Source organism: Limulus polyphemus, unplaced genomic scaffold, assembly GCF_000517525.1.
Source record: "Limulus polyphemus unplaced genomic scaffold, Limulus_polyphemus-2.1.2 Scaffold529, whole genome shotgun sequence".
Lineage (NCBI taxonomy): Eukaryota > Metazoa > Arthropoda > Merostomata > Xiphosura > Limulidae > Limulus > Limulus polyphemus.
The window spans coordinates 174,970-198,418 of NW_013666139.1; the positions used below are offsets into that span (position 1 = coordinate 174,970).

Sequence of the window (23,449 nt, forward strand, 5' to 3'; positions counted from 1 at the left end):
ATCAAACATGATTCCATCAACGCAACAAATTGTCACTATATCATAGTTCTTTAGAAACCAATACAAACATTTGATTCCATTCCAACCTTTTAGAAGCTTACATATTGATTTATTTATTTATTACAACCACCTGGACCCTTCCTAACACTTTGTTGATTCACATGCATCAAGAACATCGCTAAAATCTATAGATATTGTACTTTACTGAAAACCATATGCAATAAGTTAGTTATTTTTATGAGAACTATATGGATATGCCAACGTAGTGATATATCGGTACAGATAATTACCGTGGCGTCAAGGGCGACATGTTTAGCACCTAAATATTTGATTCACAGCGAATTCACGACCATTAGACAGTACAATTCCGCCAGTGTTAAACATAAAGCTAGTGGATTATTGCACAGCCCTTGAAGAGGAACGATATTCGTGTTTTTAGATTGTTAAGTCACGTACAACAAAAGAACACAACATTTTCTAGAATGGAACTTTCAATGTTCTCAATGGAAAACCTTACACAACAAAGCTTTTAAAGGGCCAGAGCAGCGACCAATCTGGAAAGTAAAGGCTATGATTACAGAAGAGAACTTTTCGACCCAAAACGTCATTGCAGTGCAATTGGGCATATCTCATGCTAATGTTAACAAGATAATAAACAAGGATTTAAAGTTCACGAAGGCTCACGAGCTTTCAACCATACCACAGAATCAACGTATGTTTTCATTGAAAAGATAGCTGAAGAAACTGGAATAATAACAATTCAGTTATACCAACTATTTGTCAAATCCCTCAATGCAACTGCAGTGGATTTTTGTGACTTTGGTCCGCTTAAACTTGGTCTTATAAGTTGATATGTGCGTACAATGGAGAGTCTGTAGAAAACTTATCAAGACGTGTAGTCTAAGGTTGACCTCGCAATCCTTTCCCGAAATATTTTTCTGTCAAATATTTTGGTGTCTGGCAATATTGAGTATTCGTGATCATCAGACTGAGTAAGATTGAAAATTGAGTAATCTTGGCCATCAGACTGAGTAAGATTGCAGATTGAGTAATCATGACCATCAGACTAAGTAAAATTGAAGATTGAGTAATCACGACCATCAGACTAAGTAAGATTGAAGAGTGAGTAATCATGGCCATCAGACTAAGTATGATTGAATATTGAGTAATTATGGCCATCAGACTAAGTATGATTGAAAATTGAGTAATCATGACCATCAGACTAAGTAAGATTGAAGATTGAGTAATCACGACCATCAGACTAAGTAAGATTGAAAAGTGAGTAATCATGACCATCAGACTAAGTAAGATTGAAGATTGAGTAATCACGACCATCAGAATAAGTATGATTGAAGATTACTCAATCTTCAATCTTACTTAGTCTGATGGTCATGATTACTCAATCTGCAATCTTACTCAGTCTGATGGCCAAGATTACTCAATTTTCAATCATACTTAGTCTGATGGCCATAATTACTCAATCACGACCATCAGACTAAGTAAGATTGAAAAGTGAGTAATCATGGCCATCAGACTAAGTATAATTGAAGATTGAGTAATCATGGCCATGAGACTAAGTAAGGTTGAAGATTGAGTAATCATGACCATCAGACTAAGTAAGATTGAAGATTGAGTAATCATGACCATCAGACTAAGTATGATTGAAGATTGAGTAATTATGACCATCAGACTAAGTATGATTGAAGATTGAGTAATCATGACCATTAGACTAAGTAAGATTGAAGATTGAGTAATCATGGCCATCAGATTAAGAAGAACGAAATATAAAACATCATTATTTTAAAATGCAACCATTCATTAGCATAGAATTTTAATAATACTGCGATATTTTAATATCTGGATAATTCTAGCGGAATTATCCTCTACTAACATCTAGCATACAACGTTATGATTATATCGTGTTCTCTGATAAACCTGCTAAATTCTAGTGAAAGAATGTTTAATGGCATCCAGTATACAATGTTATGATGACATAATTTACCCCGAAAAACCTGTTAACTTCTAGTGAAATTATCTACTACTGACAACCAGTATATCACATTATGATTATGCTCTTTTGAAACACTTCACAACTCGCATGTTTCATTATTTATTTAGAGGCTATTTATAAACGATGTTCCTTATTTTAGTGCTATAATAATACTTCTTACACAGACGTTTGATTGTATTGTGTGTCATCAATATTCCAAGTACTTCTTATGCCAGGTATAAATACTTGGAATCTTAGAACCTGTGAACATCATAGTTTTCTCGTACACTGCAGATGGCATTTCCGTTATCTGGTACAATAATAGTTTACATCAAACTTCTAGTTCACTTCAGATCACAATATAGGGTCATTTTTAAGTAACTAACCTTTTGGATTAGGCCTTCACGACGGAAGCTCTCTGCTTTTTTCTGGATCAACGTCACAAGTTTGCACAAAATTACACCGTTGTCAAGAACATTCATGAAATTCTCCACCGTGATGATGTTTATACCTTGGAGAAAAAAAATCAACATTCATTACTGACCAGTTTTAGTGTAAAGAAAGGTTTAAGTGTGCGGTCATTTCCAAAATATCTAAGTGTTAAGATGATAAAAACGTTCCATTAGAAATTTACAAGGAAATGAAATATTATATATCTTTTAAAATTGCAGATAATATATTAGTTTACCTCTCCACCTATTTTACAAACCTCAAGTAAGTTATTTAGCAAGTTTATTATGTTACCTTTTTAGCACATGAGTAATGAGTAACTAAACACGTAAATGTGAAGTTTTATTTTTTTGCGAGAAGATATGATATATGGTAATGCATAATGTTTGCAATTCGAGGCTTAAATATTTCTATGGAAGCTTTAGTATTATTTTTGGTGGTTCTTTTCTTTAGATTTCATAAATTTTTACAAAGTTGTTTAACTTTAAAGCTAGATAAAAAATCAGTAAGAAAGTGAACTCTTTTTCTTTTATATGAACTTTGTTTTTTCTAAAATTAACAGTTGGTATAATCAAGTTGTACTTACTCAATGTTTTATTTATCCATTTCGATAAAAGGTCTTTCTGTGATTCCAAAATTTTCTGTCGGCGCTCGTCAATCAACATAACGACTGGGTTTCAAAATACTTACTACAAAATTTTGTTGAAGTAAAGTTATAAAAAAAAACAATGTATGTTTTAAGAAAAGTACCAATTGCAAGCTCAGCCGTACATAGGAAACCAAACAGAGATCGTTAAATAACACGTGCAGATTAACTTTCAGTACAAAAGGCTTTCATTACCCGGTTGACCAATTACACAAAATGTATTACAAACAACTAACACTACCAGTTTGTTGTAGGCGTCTTGATTAAAAAGTATTAAGAAAACTCATTATGTAAAAGAACTTGATGTAGATCTCTTAGATACACGTAAAAAGAAGCCTCGAATCGCTTTGATTAATAATTCAACGAAGTAAAAAGATTTGGATTTTCCTATGAGCTCAACAAAGAAGCTTCTATTTCAGTGAAGTTTGGCTAGTTGCTCCATCATACTAGAAACTAAAGTCCTTATATACTTGGATGAAACTACAGTCATGGACACAAATACAAAAGTCGCAACTAGATTCAAGACAAAATTGTTTCAATATAATTTTGAATGCTATTGCCAAGAAGGCAGATGTAGTTACTTTTCGTTCTTTCCAATGCCGTGAAGAGTGAAAACCGGTTTAAAGTACACGGTCACAGTTTCTGTTGGATAATCTATGTTGTATTACCATATGGGAAGTGACTTCCCACTTGTTGCTGTTCTCCTCAACAACCTGCAGTCATTATCAACCACTCTACTGATCTATGTTCGACACGAACTGCAGCGACCCCTAACCTGCATGTAAACTATAACTTAGTCACACTTGCTCTTGGATTGCCCAAGTGGATACTTCGTTTAGAAGGATTTATAACAAGAAAATCATACAAAGCATACAAGTACATCGCAGGTAATCCTTTGCGTATGGCAATAAGAGTTACAGCATTTAATTAACTTAATAATACCATTTGTCTGGCACAAGTTATTTTCTGCACAAAGTAATAACAATCTTAAGCAATAATAGATATATTATTGACTTATTCAGTATTTTGTAGTTTTTCTAAACAGTAATTTTTTCTTCTTATAAATTTGTTGCACTCCTACTGGACATTTCGTTGGACAGAAGTTCAGTAGGTAATTCAAAGGTGATGTCATCTGTTTCTGATTTTCAATGTCCTAGTCTTAGCATAAATTAGTTTTGTTTTTTGCATCTAATATAAACAATTTCTTATATCTAACTTTTCAGTGTTGCGTTTTATCTAAATTTGAAAGTGCCCCAGCTTATATGATATATTATAATTAGATAGTTGTTTTATGTTCCTTGTTTCTTCTGTGGAAAAGCCTTTCAATTCGATTATAGTACTGAAAACCACTATTAGTACTAAGAAAAAAAGAGCCTCACTGGTAGCGGCTTGAAGCACGCAAAGTGTGTTGACAGAATGCTATTATGTTCTTCTTAATGAAAATTTATATACCAGGAAATGAATATTTGTTACGCATTCTTATCATTCTTACTGTGATGTAAAATTATACAAAACATTGTTATTGGGTGTAAAAATATTGATTGTTGATCAACATGAGTGACTATTGTTGGATGATGACAACGTGACGTTTTGTTTTCATTCCACAAACTAAGGCATGAAGAAATGGACCTTTGAAGAAAATAATATTGTATATTGTAAGAAAATATTTTATGTAATACAATAGTATTTTTCATTCTCTTTATAACGGATTGCGCTAGAACACTATACTTAAAATGTTATAAAACTGTCGAGTTTATCCATGAGGGTTTGAGTTTTTTATAACTCTGAAACATTTAATTGTCAATGTATCCGTGAGTTAATTATTAAGTGTCTCATAATAACATTTTCAAGATTGAATTTACACTGACGATAAATCTTTAGGATTCTGATTTAAATTCACTTATTATATAACTAAGCAGACGATGGACTTGAAAAAGTTTAATCCAGTTTAATACCCTTTAAGATCCCCGTCAAATACAACACTGTTTTTGTTTCTTGTATAAAAAGTAGCGGATTAAGAAAATGGGGTTGACAACTAAGCTTACTCTTTTTATTCATTGTGCTTGGGTAAAAATCCATATGAGTACAAGGGCGTATTTGTTCAACATTTTCAGCACGCTATATAGAACTGATATCATAGTTACCAAGTAGACGTCCAAAAGGTACAAAAATTAGAATAACGAGTAAATACTGTAGTTTTTATTTCAGAAAAAGCTGATATATTTCTTTTTAACATTTTATCCAGAATCATGAAAAATATGTGTACAACAAGAAAATCTCAAATAAAACTTTTCTATAACATATAAAATATGCCATTTATAGTTTATTTTTATGCTATTATTATATGCAGTTTGATCAACAATACTAGCATATTTATATGTTGGATTACGTTTGTTAAACTGAATTAATGTAAGCGAATTTCAAATTGCGTTTTTCTTAAGTTGACAGATTAATTATTTTTACAGTTTTTATTTCATTCAAGTAATCATACAAGTACAAAGAGGCTGTACTAAGAATAATTCTAATACTTGGAACAAATAATTTAAAATATAGCTTTATAACAGAAACGCTAAAATATTTTCTACAGTATTTGATTTCTGTAAATGTAATTAGTTATTTTGTTTTACAAACAATGATAATAATTAAATGTTTATGAAAGAAAAATATGTGACCATTTTACAAATAACTTAATTATTTTGTACAGTTTTCACATATTCAAAATATAAAGAGTATTTTTTGAATGAAGTATTTGTCACGATAGCGATTCATGCCATTGTAAATACATTTCAAATTTCCTTTGATCACTACAATGCTTAGTATTGTTCAAAGTTATAATATCTGATACAATATATGACAGACAAGTATAAAACGAGACCTAAAAAAGAAACCACACTCTTCTTGCTTTTCGTTCATTTGCTCCAGCCCACAAATAAAATAACAATCACTGTAAAATGAGGGCTTTCTCTAAAATTAATTTGCTATTCTTTTTTTCCCGGCAAGATCAGAGATAATCTTGTTTGAAAGTCATAATTAGCATGAAACCAACCAAACAACTTCTGGGAGTTATTTTTGTAGGTTTTCAGTTATATTATCGATTGGAATATATTTAGTTGTTCTGTTTTTTGCACTTGTTTAAAAACCAAAAAAGCATACGCATAAAGTTTTTATCTATTCAACACTAACGTATTTTAATTGATCTAGTGCCCGTGTAAGGTTCAACTCGTCCAACAGAGTGGATGAACAGCACTAGTCATTAAATAATTTGACAACAGTGTCTTCTTTCAGGCGACTAAATGTTTTCATTAGATAATCTGAACCAAAATAAATTTTAGAGTGAATATGCTCAAAAACGTTTTTTGTTTTTCATTTAAAAAGGTTATAACTGCAAGGCCTGTAACATAAAGTTATTAGTGCTTGACTGTCTGACAATGTACATGATTCGATCTCCACTGTTAAAAAATGCGCATGGATGCAGCCACACATACGTGTCTCGATCTTAAATGTGCATGGATGCAGCCACACATACGTGTCTCGATGTTAAATATATCAAACATAAACATATGATCCACATAATTTTTTTTTCTTATACGAAAAAGGTTATTTTGCTACACTCTAGTATTTTGGATGAATATCACAAATGAATCTATCAGTCATTCTTACATAATAGTTTGTTTATACATGCTACAAACTAACTTATAATTGTTTTGAAGAAAACAAACAAATTCGAAGTAGAGAAAAATAATCAGTTACTGGTATAAGACACATTGAATAAATATCCTTACCATAACCAGTTAGTAACTAGTTTAATGTTAACTTCGATCAGCTCAGCTAGATCGATAACAAAGACTCTCTCACAGAAATCTTTTTTATATTATAAGCAGCAGAATGAGTTATACTCTTTATTTTATTTCTTATACATTCACCTTTATATTTTATCATTATTAAAAAGTATTTGAGACTGACTAGGTTTCCAGTTAGATTCTTGCACTCAAGCTTTTCCAATCCAATTTTGAAGTCATTTTAAGGATCAGTTGTACGAACAAGTTTCGAATAAATCAAATCACATCAATGCAGCTGATTTGATAATCTCCAAATGAAGAAATAAGACTTACCAACAGTTCTGTTTATCCACTCAGCCAAATCTTCCTTCAAGGGAACTAAATTTTCATCTTGTTTTCTTGCTATGTGCAACTGCACATCATCCCACATGTGTTGGTCCGACATGGTTTCGTATATATATATATTATTTAAATTAACGACAAGTATCCACTTAGTTTGAGATAATCTATAATAGAAGTAAAAATTAAGTGAAACATAAAACATTTACGCCAATGTTACTTTTTCAGTGTCTGTTGAGAAAGAAATAAAAGTCTATAACAAAAGAAAAATTTGGTAAAATAGTTTTATTTTAAGCTCTCTGTTCAAGAAAAATTACAGCAAAACCAGAGACAAAACCAACAGTTTTACTATATTTTATCAAAACCTTTGGTGTTTATTATATTTTGAAAGTCCAGTTTTAAATACATTTCGAACACTCCATGCCCTTGTGTAAGTATTATTTTCAGTCTTACTCTTAAAAGGTTCATAAAAACGGTAATAATTCAACCGATTTCGTAGGAATGCCCTATCTTTGAATTAATTTGGACATTTTAAAGTTTTTTATACTAAATTCATGTTTTTTAAAACTTTTTACGAACATTTACTAAGATTGTTAGCGGCTAATGACATTATTTTGATGTAGAATTTTAAGTATAATAGTTATCTTGATTTTACACCCACAGTCACCGATGGATTCAATTCCTGTTTTAAACGCATATTTCGTATTTTATTTTAAGTGTTTTCATGTCAGCGAGATATTTCAGGCTATTTTATATAAACTAACAATAGCAAGCATATAAGAGATGAAATCCCTTTAGAAGGTTAAATTACATTAATTCAAGCTATAAACTAACAATAGCAAGCATATAAGAGATGAAATCTCTTTAGAAGGTCAAATTTCATTAATTCAAGCTATAAAATAACAATAGCAAGCATATAAGAGATGAAATCCCTTTAGAAGGTTAAGTTACATTAATTCAAGCTATAAACTAACAATAGCAAGCATATTAGAGATGAAATCCCTTTAGAAGGTTAAATTTCATTAATTCAAGCTATAAACTAACAATAGCAAGCATATAAGAGATGAAATCCCTTTAGAAGGTTAAGTTACATTAATTCAAGCTATAAACTAACAAGCATATAAGAGATGAAATACCTTTAGAAGGTTAAGTTACATTGATTCAAGCTATAAACTAACAATGGCAAGCATATAAGAGATGAAATAATTAATGTAATTTAACCTTCTAAAGGGCAAGCTATAAACTAACAATGGCAAACATGTAAGAGATGAAATCCCGTTAGAAGATTAAATTATACTAGTTTTCATAAATCTACAAAACTAGTTATTGATATTTTATTTGTTCTTTAGAGATTCTGAGCATTTGGCAATAACTAATGAGTATAATAACAAAAACCCAATAAAACAACTGGGATAACACATCGTCTCCGCATTACATTACATAACCCAAGTTTCAATGTGTTTGTTTGTAATTTAAGCACAAAGTTACACAATGGGCTATCTGTGCTTTGCCCAGTGAGTCCAGCCCACAGACATAATGCTGTGCCACTAAGGGGGGGGGGGGATAAACGGAATGCTTCTTATAACACTAATCACTGTGTACCAACTATTACAATTTTGCAGGAAGTTATTCATTGTAACATATACAGCGCTACAAAGTATAATAATTCATCTAGATGGCACCCAAAATAACGGCCAGGATGGAAAATATTATTAATTGACAATAAAAAATACATCTACTTTATAATCATATGAATGTTAGGGTATAATCTGTGATTTCAGTTGAACATTTCCCCCTCACCCCATAAAACTAAAGAACATGTTCATATGATGGGGAAAATTTAAAACCCCATGTGAAATTTGTGTGCAGCCTTCTTGTCATGTTTTTAGAAATAAAAAAGACGTAATTTTATTTCCAACTTTTATTTCTACAAATAATAATATTCAAGTTAAAATTCAACATCTCAAGCAATTTGGGCTTAAATATGTTCTAATCTTATAAATTACTCGGATAACCACATGCATATCAAATATATTTCTGCCAACTTCGATAACTAGATACGATAACATTTTAAATTATTTATTTGTTTATGCCGTTCAGTACATAATAATGTAAAGTAAACCCAGCCTTACAGTTATGCGCAGGCCTAAATGACAATGACAAGAAACATTAACACCAAAAATATTAGGATATTTAAACAGTAACTACACTAGCATTATACTGGAGACATTCAGTGACTTGGCGTTAAATCACACCATATTAAACAACGCAGTAAATACAGTATTAATTTCAAACGAACAATGTGTAATGCATTGAAAGAAGAAAACATTTCTGATACATAACATGTAACCAGTAAGGCTTCAGAAACTGTATAAACAGTTTCAGTTGAAACAACAGTCGTATACAGATGTACTTTCCACCCCTTCCGACAAATCTTAGAATGTTCCATTATATCGTAAATTTGGTACCAATAGCATAAATCTTATTTTCACAACGACACTTTCAACTGCTTTACTTCATGAATTATTTATCTTTTCTTGTTAAATCTTATGCTGTATGAGAGAAACCCTCTCACACACGGATATAATAAATGATTTAATGGGCTTTGCTACTAGGTGGTACGCAGAGGAATTTTTCTTTCGCTCTCGGCTATACTGAATTCCCTTTATCGGTTGTATTACATATGCTCTAGTCACATATTTAGGACAGTAAATATTGCCGTTGTTAATTTTTTTCTTCAATAATATTTAAAACGTTCATATTCCAGGAGGAAAGCTAGATTAAAATAGCATTAGCGTACAAAACGTTTCGAGTCATTAATCACTCCATACAAACTGGAATTTAATGTTGTTGTTTTGCCAGAACACATATATCTTGAATATTATTCAATAAATACAAATGAAGTTAAAATTAAGGTCAAACTACTCTATAACTACAAGAAGAGAATTATAATAAAATCTACAATACTTATAGAGCTAATAAACCATGTTAATGAAACATTCAAAATACAAGTCGTAAACACAAATTATTTGTATTATCAGAAACACTTCATAATATATTTCTAAGCTAGAAATGTTCTGACTTCGTTATACTCCCAGCAAAGCGTACGGCTAACGTTATATTCCTTTGAAATGCACTGAAAAGCTATCATTATAGACGTAGATTTTGTCAGTTTTTCTTGTTTTGTTTTACTGTCCATATCGCGCCCAGTCAAGTAAAACATTTAGTTAAAATGAGTTTTACGGGCGAAGCTGCAATCAACAAGTAAGTTATAAAACCGAAACAGTTAACTTGCAGATAAATACAAATAACGTGAACAGCAAGTAGAGAGACTGGCAAAGGTGTTTAAGCATTACAACAAAACATTATTTATCATCACACAATAATGTGTTGATACAATATTAATTAGATGCTCTCTGTTGTCCTGAATAATACTAGTAGTTATTGAAGCGGGAGAAAACTTTGCTACACTCTACCAAGGCAGGAATAATTGTGTCGTTATCGCACTTTTGGGTCAGAGTCTTTGTGCAGTATCCTCCAATTCTAGACAATCTAAGTCAGCTATCATTTTTATTACACATTTTAAGGAAAATAAACTCCTTACTCATTCTAACCTCTACAAATATTTGCATCGCCTCTTCAACGAATATGGCCTGTATACCATGAGGATACATCACAAGTGCTTGCCTGGTGAATATAAAAACCCTAGAATGACCACTATATCACGTATTACTTATGCTCCAGTCAATGGTCTGAAGCGGTGATTCAGGTCACTCCACATCTATCTCACTAACTCAACACATTTGTATGAAATAGTTTAGAATTTTCCCAAATATACATAAACCAAGACATATTCTCATTAAAAAAAAAGAAGCTCACAACTAGCAGAAGGTAGACCTCAAACAAAGCAGGATAAAACTAAAATTGTGGTAAAGTAACTGAAAATAATGCGGGTGTGGAAAAAGTATTCCTGTGTGCAAATAAAGGAAAATACCCAAACGACAGGAATATAACTTAAATACATAATTAGAATAAATAGTATTATGACAAAATAAGTAGTACTCATGCAGGTAAACACTTAAGAATTAAGATGAAACACAACAATATATATAGTTTATAACTCAAAACACATTATAAATCAGATACAACAAGAACAAATTAAATAAAAGCGATGTCCATAAAACATGGAAAAGATTACGAACAGATATGAACCATAATTTAAGATAAGACTTATAAAAATATATATACATATCTTGAAACTAACTAGTGTAGGAAAACAAATACACAAATTCAAAACACAGGATGAAAAATTAGCATAATCAGCAGAGTACTAGTAAGTAAAAAAAAAGTAAATTGAACAATCTAAACTAAAAAGTAACACAATGAAAATTCAGAAAAGAAAGAAAATCTAATGAAAATAGCTTGGGTCATCATAATGGAACAGAAATAAATGTAAAACATGAAATTTGATAAAAAAAAAGAATTAAGTAGTTAAAACTAAAAGTACAAACAAATTATATTTTACACAAAATTATATTAGGTCGTCAAGAAATTAATGTAGCGTTTTGGAACACTTTCATTACCCCCCCCCCCAAAAAAACTACATCACGTATAATAGTTAAACGAACCACATAAACGTCACGTTAGTGTAACCTATATAATGTGTAAAGTTTAGTATACTCTAATCCCTTATAGTGATGGCACGCGACGAGACACACATTCGGCATGTAATGCTGTTTGAATACAAGAAGGGAAACAACGCCTCTGTTGTCACAAAGAATATCAAAGAAGTTTATGGAAATGTTTTGAACGTTCGCATGGTTCAGCAAATTTCGTTCAGGTGACTGTAGCCTTAAAAACTGTGATGGCAGGGGCCGACATATTGGAATTGATATTGATGCTCTGAAGATGCTTGTTGAGTCTAACCCAAGGCAACACACTCGTGAAATGGCCCTGAAATGGCATTTCTCTCATGAAACAATACGTAAACGTGAAAGAAATATGGGAAAATTCCATAATGAAGGTGCGTGGGTGCCTCACGAACTCTCCGATGATCATCGTTTCCAACATGTGAACGTTGCTTTGTCTCTTCTGGAGCATAATGCGCGTAAACTATTTTTGGACACAATTGTTACCGGTGATGAAAAATGGATTATCTATGTGAATATTAAACGCCAAAACCAATGGCTCAGTCCTAGACAAAAATCACTTCCGACCCTAAAACCTGGACTCCATCCACAGAAAGTGATGTTTTGTATTTGGTGGGACAGCAAAGGAACATCATTTTGAACTCCTCAATCCACAGCGGACTGTCAATGCAGAGATCTATGGTCAGAAACTGGAAGGTTTAAATCAAGCCCTTCATCAGAAGCGCCCTTCATTCGTCAATCGGAAAGGCGTTCTTCTTCTCCACGACAATGCACGTCCACATGAGGCACGATTGACGCAACACAAGCTTATGGAGTTGGGTTGGGATGTTCTCCCCCACCCACCATATTCTCCAGATATGGCATCATTAGATTACCATCTTTTTCGTTCGCTGCAACACCATCTTAATGGGAAAACGTATGCAAATGTGGAAGGTGTTCAAGAGGACATCGACATGTTTTTTGCTTCAAAGCCAAGTGATTTCTTTAATCACCGCATTAACGACCTGATTGTAAGATGGAAAAGCATAATTGATACGAATGGAGACTATTTCATTTAATAAATGCTTTGTTTTGATATATAAATTGTTCGGGTTTTTTCATCTAAAAAAAAGCGACATTAATTTCTTGATACAAATGATACCTGATACAAATGATATATGAAAACTAAAAAGGAAGGAAAATACTTTCACAGTGACAACATAAGGTGTCAGTGGCCTTTCTTTTATCAATATAAGAAGATTTTGTAGAGAGTGTCTTTGATCTTTTATAGCTAAAAATCTGCTGTGAAAGATGTATATTCTCAGCTTCTATTTACTATTCCCCATATAGTTTCATTCCCAGTGATGTTCCAAGTTGCCAAGCCACAAGTGTTTGTACATAGTAGTTTTAATTCTATTATTTAATGTCATCAACCATCAGGTTAGTAGGAATGGTGGTAGGTGTAGTAGCTGACGATATTTTTGTTATCTTGTGATGTTCCAAGTTGCCAAGCCACAAGTGTTTGTACATAGTAGTTTTAATTCTATTATTTAATGTCATCAACCATCAGGTTAGTAGGAATGGTGGTAGGTGTAGTAGCTGACGATATCTTTGTTATCTTGAGTGTTGCTGATACTAAGGCTTTGCTGATGAGATTAATGTCGTTTTTCTTTTTTCTATGGGAAGGGTATCAATTACTGCCACGATGATCAAGGCCTGGAAGATCACTGGCTTTGCCACTCCAGTAACAGTTAGGTCAAGGAAGGTAAACGTTCCTCTGTCATTGTGGGCTCATCAGAGTGTGTATTTCAGGTTTAACTAGTATCACTAGGCTCAAACATCAAGGTGACCAATGTCAGGAATCACGACTTTTTCATAGCAAAGGTAGGATTGAAAGCTTCCAACTTAACTCAGTTTCTGGTAGATCAGAGGCCCTGTTAGCAATGCAGTTAAGTTCACAGTCTAATATACTACAAGCCAATTTTTTGTGGGAAAACTCACTCATCTGAATGTAACGTAGATGTCACATCTTATATTAGTAATTATAAATACTCTTAGCCACTATTGCAGGGATGCACTGTGAATGTAAAACGTTTATACGACACCAACACATACAGATACTCATGATATTAAAAAGCATACAGGATCAAGAGAAAAAATTAGCATCAGAAAAAAACAATAGACCGAAAACTTTTGGAAAGTATGTGAAGGTCACATGCAGCTAAATTACCCAGAATCCCAATCCGGCCGTGCTTCTGATAAAGACCTGATTATTCAGTGCACGTCTTTCTTTATTACATGCAGGTTTATTTCACGTTGTCTGATTGTTAAAGTAAAAGATCCCTACCTCAATAGTGAAATGAAGTCATGCACTTCACAAGGAATGATCAGTGCTTCTAACATTGAAGATTATTTATTCACAACGCCAACCTGCTTAGTAAGACAAGGTAAACACAAATAGAAGAAAACACCCTCCAGAGGCCATGAAAAACCACCATATCAGAACATTATGGAAAGGAACTCAGAGAAAATCTAGTAAAAGCAATACACCTTATGTCAATACTTATAAAGTCTATGCCAATGTTTCATGCTGTATTAGGGCACAACTCCTTTACTGCACTTCAGGAACACTAGTATTGACCTGCCAGACCTACAGGTATAATACTATACAGCTATACACCATAAGGTTGAATCACTAACATGAAGAATCACTCAGAAACTTTCTGCAGGTAAAGATCCTCCAAACTTGAAAACAAACAAACATAATCTATATGTTTGAAAATAATGTATTGTAAAATAATTTCATCATAATGATATGTCAGAGTTCCCATCAACAGTAACCCAAAGGTCAGTGCTTTAAAATCTTATCTAACAACTCACGTGTGCCCCACCTTTGTTTATTTAGTGAGCATTGTGCAAGCCTTCAGCTTCAACACACTAGACAAATCAAGTGGAAAATCAATATATTTCATCAATTATATTTTACCACTTTATAAGTTGAAAGTAAGAAATGACACTTTTATTCAGTTGTTGATTTAACTACCATAACTACTGTCAAATGATTAATTTCAGATATAATAATCAATTTCTGCATACTGATCAATTTTCAGAGCAGTCTACTAGAATTTCCTCATCTGCTTCCTCAATGCCTATCAGATATGTGCTCTCAGCATCAGTCTCTTCATCAGTTGAGTTGACAGAGCCAAACCTACTCGTTCTTCTTTGATTTCAGGACCAACTCGTTCCTGAGGGACTCACCAGTGACAAAGAGCTTGAGTTTGATGACTGCTGCAGCTCAACGCTTTTTTCATTGAACAGTCAACATAAAAAATACGAAACAATTCAGGCGGAACCGAGTTAAGCCTGGAATTCATACACCATCGCCATGCCCAATAGCCAGGCTCAAAGTTTTCCTACTGCCATTTTTTATAACATTTCTTTTGACGTATAACTTCTTTAACCAATTAATATCACATAAATTCATGTGCTGCAATCATTGCAAAATGCAAACACTGCATATATTCTTGTGGACAATGTAATACATCTACCATATCTGGAAAGACATAAAACGGATCAGTTAGGAACTGTACTTTTCGTTCACACTGTTTGTCAGTTACACAATATGTCATCACGACATATAGTAAGAACTCATCACAATCAGTTCAGTCAATATTGATAAACTTCACAAGCATTTACTTGGCAAGAGGTATTACCTGTTTAGCCAAACCATCAAACTGAATACAATATGTTAACTTGTACATTTTCATCATCATTATTTTTAGTATCTTATTCAATTATCCAAGTGTAATTATAGATATCGTGTTTATCATTATTAAATACAAATTACCAATTACTTTAAATAGTGAGTTATATGTAGAACTAATTCGATTAAATTCTGGTCTCATTGTTTAGAGGTACAAGCTGCTCAGATCGTGAGCTTAGTTATGTTCTTAAAGTTGTGGAATGGGCAAGTGAATTGGCTTTTAACATTAGTATATTTTTCTTTTATTCATATTTAAAACATGCTTCCTACATGATAACTGTTAAATTTGGTTAAAACTGTTACAGATATTCGACCAATTAATCTATTTTTCATAGATGTAATAATTGTTCAAACCTTAGAAACAAAGTCATCAAATTATATTTTATTAGGTATTCCAAACTTGAAACATCTAGATCTTGTTAAAATTAAATATTGATAAAGCTATATTTGATAAACATATACTGTATTGAAGTTAACAGTATTTTCAATAATACATCTAATTATAAATTAAATTATGATCCCACTAAAACTAGGAAAGATTATTTAAGAGGATATCAGTTGAAGTTAACAAGGATTATTCATTAACCCAAACATACACAAATATTAGATTACTAGGGAGTTTTACAGAATTTTTATGGACTCCTTAAAGTAATAACGGTTTATTTGTTTGTAAACACAAAACTTTACCACCAACTTTAAAAACAGTGTACAATCAATAATTTGTGAGTTTTCCCAAAACTGTTCCATTGCTTGACTGCTATGTTAGAATATTTCTCCTCCCACAGTCGACATGTTGTAATTATGAAGGTATTATTTTATGTTACTACTAGTTATACATATGTTACTTGGAATAATTACTGACTGAGTTAATAGTCTATCTAAATTTTTGGCCAATGATAAAACGTTTTATGACTCCTAATACAATGACTCAGCCAGTGCAAGCTACAAGGTGAAGTTTGTCATATACAACTTTTTAAACTTTTACATTCTTGACAATATATTTGAATTTTGTTATATTCACATTTCATTTGTTGGCGTTAATTAACAGTACATATGTATACTAGGTGTAAAGCTGAAACTTTTACTGGAGTTAATCAACAGTAGATATGTATACTAGGTTTAAAATTGAAACATTTAATGGTGTTAATCAACAGGGCATATTTATTAGGTGTAAAACTGAAACAAGTGTTAAAGTTCGTTTTTGACAGTTTTTAGAAAAGTTAAAAGAAATATTGTTTCATAGATTTGGAGAAGGTTTGATTCCTTATCTGAAAGATTTTGCCTGTTTTGTTTCATTTCGTCCTTTATTATTTTCTTGAACAATTAAAAACACACTGAGGTAAAATATCAGTCCAGTTCGAACAGAATTTTGGTATTCTTTATTTTGCATATTAATACTTACAATAATCCATTAACAGGGTTATTGTTGTTGCTGTTGTTTTCTCAGTGCAAACCTACAAATACACCATGGGCTATCTGTACTCTGTCCACCACAAGAACTGAAACCTGGATTTCTAGAGCTGTAAACCCGTAAGCTTATCGCTTACCCACTGGTGGACTCGTTTAGTTAATTTTCCGATTTTTGAAAGGATAGTTTTGAATTTTCAACTGAAATTTAGAAATTGAACTTTCATAGCAAAGGTTATTACGCTGGTTTGGATATAGATTTTTTTACTAACATTCACAAACTATACAATTAAATGGTGGTTTAATTTGTAATGATAATCATGACAGTTTAGGTATTCCTAGACATATTATTTTAAAGCTTATGAATTTTGATACTAAAGAATCTTATTTTATCTGTAACAACACTAAAATAAAACAGATGAGGCAGCAATGGTTTCAAGATGTAGAACTTTCTGGACAAATTTATCCTTTGTTTCCTTGAAACACAGTGGTGTCTTTTAAACCATCATGTTAGTGAAGGTATGTTAATGATATATCTTTTACCATTTTAGAAGTAAAATATTACCAATGAAAACAGTTGACTTTGTTTATCAATTTATTTGTTCTTGTTGCATAAATCCCCCATGAGATGACTATGGATTCGAGTGCTTTGTGTTAATGTTGCTTTTTGGGAAGGAATGAGACATTTTTTATATCTTCCATTTCGTGTAAATTTTATGTAAAAATAATGAGTTACATCGCAAACGGTACGGGAATATATATGTTATGGTAAATATATTTGTGGAACTGCAAAATATAAAAGTTAGAAGTCAAGTACATCAATCTTATATTGTACAGTACTTTCTAGCTTATGGGAAGTAATAACGTTTTCTGTTCAACACGTCATACCTATTCAGTAACCATAGATAACTAATGTAGTGAACGTAGGTAATTTTCAAGGGATCTAAGTTATACAGTAACTATAAATAACTAAAGCAGTGAACGTAGGTAATTTTCAAGGGATCTAAGTTATACAGTAACTATAAATAACTAAAGCAGTGAACGTAGGTAATTTTCAAGGGATCTAAGTTATACAGTAACTATAAATAACTAAAGCAGTGAACGTAGGTAATTTTCAAGAGAACTAAGTTATACAGTGACTATAGATAACTAAAGCAGTGAACTTCAGTTATTTTAAATATTTGACTTTCGTTTCGTCATATATGTAAACTGACCAACTACGTATGTAATTTCTGGTAACATTAAATCAAAAACATGCTATATTCAACCTTAGATACTCGCATTTATAATTCTATAATCATTATTTTTCGGTGTTAAAAATCATGAAATCAAGTCTTTTTTTTATATTTTTAGTTTCACGAATACGCTTAATAAATGGCGATAAGCTCAGTCCGTTAAAATGTGCAAACACCAATAAAAAAAGCAAAAATCGTGATAGCTTTCATATGCCCCAGTGGTATAGCGATATGTCTGCGAACTTACAACGATAGAACCCGGGTTTCGATACCCGTGGTGAGCTGAACGCCCATTGTGTAGCTGTGTGCTTAATTACAAACAAACAAACAAGCTCTAATAGATTGAATTACTCAATAAGAACAAGTACAGGTTTCCTGGTGGGTCAGCGATAAATTTACAGAATTATAACGCTAAAATCTGGGGTTCTATTCCGCGCGGTGGGCAGAGCGCAGGTAGCCTATTGTGTGGCTTTACACTAAAACAAACAAAACATAGGTACACATAACTGTTAACATTAACCTTAATCTCTCTCACTTTCGACATAGACTTCATATGCAAAGCATGGGATAAAAAAGTACAATATGTGAAATAAAAAACAAAAGATCTATGAGTTTTAATACAATACAGTTCTCGAAGTTGAATTAAATATTATCTACTCATATTTTATGAAACCTACTGGATCTTTTTGGAATTATGAAGAAATTCTATCACTGTTTAAGATAATTGAAACAATTGGCTTGTGTTTTGCCGTTTAAGTAATTTAATATTTTTCAACTAGATTATTTCTGTAACCTGATAAAAAGATGAGGAAGTAACTGAAGGAAACAACCATTCATTCAAATAGAACTAAAACCTTCAATGGAGGAAAGTGCATGATCTATACTGGCTGCCAAGAACGTGTACTAAACTAAAACAATTGATATTTGAGCAGGAGTCGAGAGGAGATAATGTGCCCACTTTATCGATTACCCTGATCAATTAAACAAGCTTCAGTAAGAACTCATCATCTACCCGAACTTTGCAGATGTCCTAACTCTGTCGTGTTCATAAATTTTGCGTGCTAGGTTTCAAAGTTAAAGCCTGTTCTCTGTTGTTGAGTCAGGAAGCTTCAGCAGAAACACAAAGAACATCGGAGATTAAAACTCTGTATTCCTATAGCATTGGCAAATACACGTTGAAGGGCATTGATATTCAGTCATTCTAAAAGTAGCTCAAAGTATTTTACAAACCAGCAGTGAACGTTACCTATGTATATTGGAAATCATCGCTGTTCCACTTTAAAAACCAGCGCTCAACAACAGACAGTAGGCTGAAACTTAAACTCTAGCTCACACATTACCCGAATATTTTGCATTACACAACAACACAGTTCGAGAGTGTTTTCTAGAACTTTCCCCGTAGGATCATTATTTGTTACAATAAACACATGTAAACAAATGAGTCATTCCATACCAACATATTCGGCATAAAAAGGTAAGTCACATGTAAGACCTTCTTTAGGCAGTCATTCCTTTGAAACATCGTTCGTGTATTAGTGGCAGTCATTCAATAAAGTTCATCTATAGTACTCCATACGAAGCTGAATCAATAGAATGTTCCAAAATAACTTACACTCGAACGTGATGATGTCGGGAAGAAAATAATAGTATACTTTAAAACCGGCAATAAAATATTGAACAATTTCGGCTTTTTCAGTTCATACTGACATGACAAACCTTATAGCATTCTCCTCCTGGTTTAGTAGAAATTCTGTAGCTGTAATATGAAATAAATTCATATTATTCATACACATGTTTAAGTAAATGTTCGAACTTTACAGTGACACCTGAGAACACTAAGTATTTTATAAAATATTTTATGATACATTGTGAACTACAATGAAATGGGTTTATTTAACTTCTCAGTATCTGAAACTCTCAATTTTGTTAAGTACAAACTCCAAATTTAGCTAATCATGTTCCTAGACATTAGAAACAAACATCACTGACTATTATCTTGATAATTGAAACAAGTAACATAAGTACCATGTTACTAATCTATTTCAAACCAGTATCATAGGTTTTAATGTTTGTCAATAAAGTTGAAATATATACATTAAAATTCCATGCAGTCACCAAAGTTGAATAAAACTACCCTAGAATACCATGTTTGCCAGGAAAGTTGAAGCAAATACATATCACACTGTCGAAACATTTGAAACAAACATAATAGATTACTAGGTTGTTAACACAATTGAAACAAATACCGTGTTACTAATCTATTTTATACAAGTATCATAGGTTGTAATGTGTGCCGAGACAGTTGAAGACATTATAAGATACCAAAACATTTGAAACAAACACTACAGGATATCATATTGTTGCAACAAACAGTACAGGATATCACATTGTTGTAACAAACTTGTATCCGTTTCACACTATTCGTTGGAAATAAATACAGTTTCTGTGACATTCTTAGCTAAAGGCCTGGCATGGCCAAATGGTTAGGGAGCTCGACTCGCAATCTGAGGATCACGGGTTCGAATCCCCGTCCCACCAAACATGCTTGCCCTTTGAGCCGTGGGAGCGTTATAACGTGACGATGAATCCCACTATTTGTCGGTAAAAGCTGCCTTCCCTCTTGTCTTTCGCTGCTAACTGAGGGACGGCTAGCGCAGATAACCCTCGTGTAACTTTGCGCAAAATTCAAACCAATACTTCTCCCACAGTTCTGTTCATGTACGAACAAAAGGCCTGCACTAGTTTAAATATTTTATCTACTTTAATATGTTTTTAATTTTGCTTGTGAATAATTCTTGAAAGATGGATTATCATATGCAGTTTACCATATCTACAGAGTCATTCGAAAGTGCAGCAATAAAGGAAAATAGCGAGAGACGAAATTTTTCAACCGTCTCATGCAGAGTAAAAGTTTTCCTAAATGTTTCTAGCCTGATGTTTATTTACATAAATAAGGCACGTGTAATATTATAATATTTCAGCTTCGGTGGAATTTCACTCTGAAATTAACATTTCTTTACTCACTGAAAGCCTGCCTTGACCAAATAAGTTCATATGTCCACTAGTGAACCACTAAGGCCATAACCCGTATTAAGAAGATTAGGTAAACCTCTTATCGATTTAACTCTTTAAACACATTGGATTAAATGACAGTTTAGAATGATTTTCTAATCCTAACTAACACTATGACATTATGCGTTTATAGCTTATAAAAAGTAAGCACGTGAGCATTAAAATGTATGTGAGGTCTAACACAATTCATTGAACTTTCGCTCTCATTATTCGCTGACCAAGCCCCTGCGACATTTGACACCTAAATTACCCGACCTCTGGTGGTGAATGAATGAATGAAATGAGTCATTCGGAAAATCGTGTTGTTTAAATGAGTGTGGTAACAGGGGTGGAATAAAGCCGGAAATGTTTTATAGCTCTTCTCTTGGGGCCATTCGGCTTTAGTGATATAAGCTGACGGTTCTGAAGATAGATAACGCACGTGTAGATGAAACATGAGTACGAGAAGAGTTATATCTCGGGAGTATCCGGAATTGAGCAACCCCTGCATTAGTCACCAGTTTCTGCACTGAGTTAATTTCATACTAATACGGGCGTTATGTTAAAAGTTATGTATTTGTGCAGAACACCGTATTGAATGCAACACAACAAAAAACCATGTATAGACGTTTAGAAATGAAATGAAATTATGATTCTTGGTTTAATATACCAATCTTAGATCTAGAAATCAAATTCATAAAGAGTAAAACATCGTACGAGAGTAACTGCCCTTGAACTACCAAATACACTCGACTTTAGATCGTTCACTCCGAAGTCTGCTGTTCTTATTAACTACCAAAATATCTATGACTTGCACGAGTACAAGAAACGTTCTTCGTTAAACTAAATAGCTATAGTCTGCAGAAATACATAGCTAGAGTGATTGAATAATCAAAAGTGGACGTGATCTTCAAAATGTTCTATTAGTTAAATACGGTATACACGTATTTAATAAACAGCTAGATACGCAGATACCACCGATACGCAGCGTTGATCATATTCGGCTCTCAAAAAATACGAAAATGTGTCCGTATGTTCGTCGTTATCAACGGACACGGACCATTTTTGGCAGGACAATGAGAAATAATATTTTACTTATGTTTACCAAGTTGTATTAAACTCCAATTATTTTGACTGAGTTATAGAGCAAAAATAGCTTGAAAACATCGCCCCCCCCCCATGTTAACAGATAGGGATTTGTTTTTACATTCGTGACCTTGCTGTGACTTTGGCCCTCCAAAGGCTGATCATTTCTTAGTTGGCTCATAGTTCATATTTGTACCAACTTTCGTCCAAATCCATTCAGCCGTTTTTGAGAAATCTTGCTAACAAATACACAAACATAGACACACACACACACAGGGATAAAAACGTGAACTCCGTCCATCTTCGGGTGGCGGAGGTGATAAAAAAATTTTACCTGTGAATATGCTAATTAGTAGTTACAGAGGTATGGGTATATACTTTGCCAGGTTCTGGCCCCATAGTGTGCGGGTTTTCGAGTTTTTTGCAAATTCCCGAACTGCCAAGAAGTATAAAAATAACGAAACTCGGTACCTTCCGATAAAAAGAAAGAAAAAAAGAAGCGGTATTGAATTCCTGTGAATACCGACAGAATTTCAACCCCTTGTACTCAGATTTTCCCCTAGATGGTTGAAAGCTAATTTCTTCACATTGCACAGTAAATTCCATTTATTTATCCTTTTCTTACATCTATACCATTTACGTTCTAAATCTACTATGAAGCAATATTTCATTCCTGGACATTTATAGAAGCTGTGACAAGAACACTTCCCTGGCAGAATCCACAGTATAAATGTTATATTATTTCTAACTATGATTATTCATTAGTTTTGATCCTTTTCAGCGAAACATGCTATTATTAAACTTACTTTTAAAATTTTTAGAGAATACAAAATCGCAAAAGAAACAAAGGAAAACCAGAAGAGAACTACACTAAAAATGTCGCTGAACAGGGTCATCAGGAGTTGTTCCTGACTATCAGTACTGGCGTTTATTTTGGTCATCAGGAGCTGTTCCTGACGATCAGGCCCGGCATGGCCAGGTGGTTAAGGCACTCGACTCGCAATCTGAGGGTCGCGGGTTCGAATCGCTGTCGCACCAAACATGCTCGCCCTTTCAGCCGTGGGGGCGTTATAAT

At 32.9% G+C, this 23,449-nt stretch overlaps 1 protein-coding gene across 1 annotated transcript in view; it reads right to left on the minus strand.

The window, feature by feature from the left end:
• Positions 1-23,449, minus strand: part of LOC106458891 (growth arrest-specific protein 2-like) — a 42,653-nt gene that overhangs the window by 14,376 nt on the left and 4,828 nt on the right. Inside the window, exons 2-3 of the mRNA XM_013918450.2 lie at positions 7,199-7,371; positions 2,377-2,501 (exon numbers count right to left, since the gene is read on the minus strand). Of these exons, the coding sequence (XP_013773904.1) occupies positions 2,377-2,501; positions 7,199-7,310 (237 nt within the window). The 5' untranslated portion in view covers positions 7,311-7,371. The remainder of the gene's footprint in view (positions 1-2,376; positions 2,502-7,198; positions 7,372-23,449) is intronic.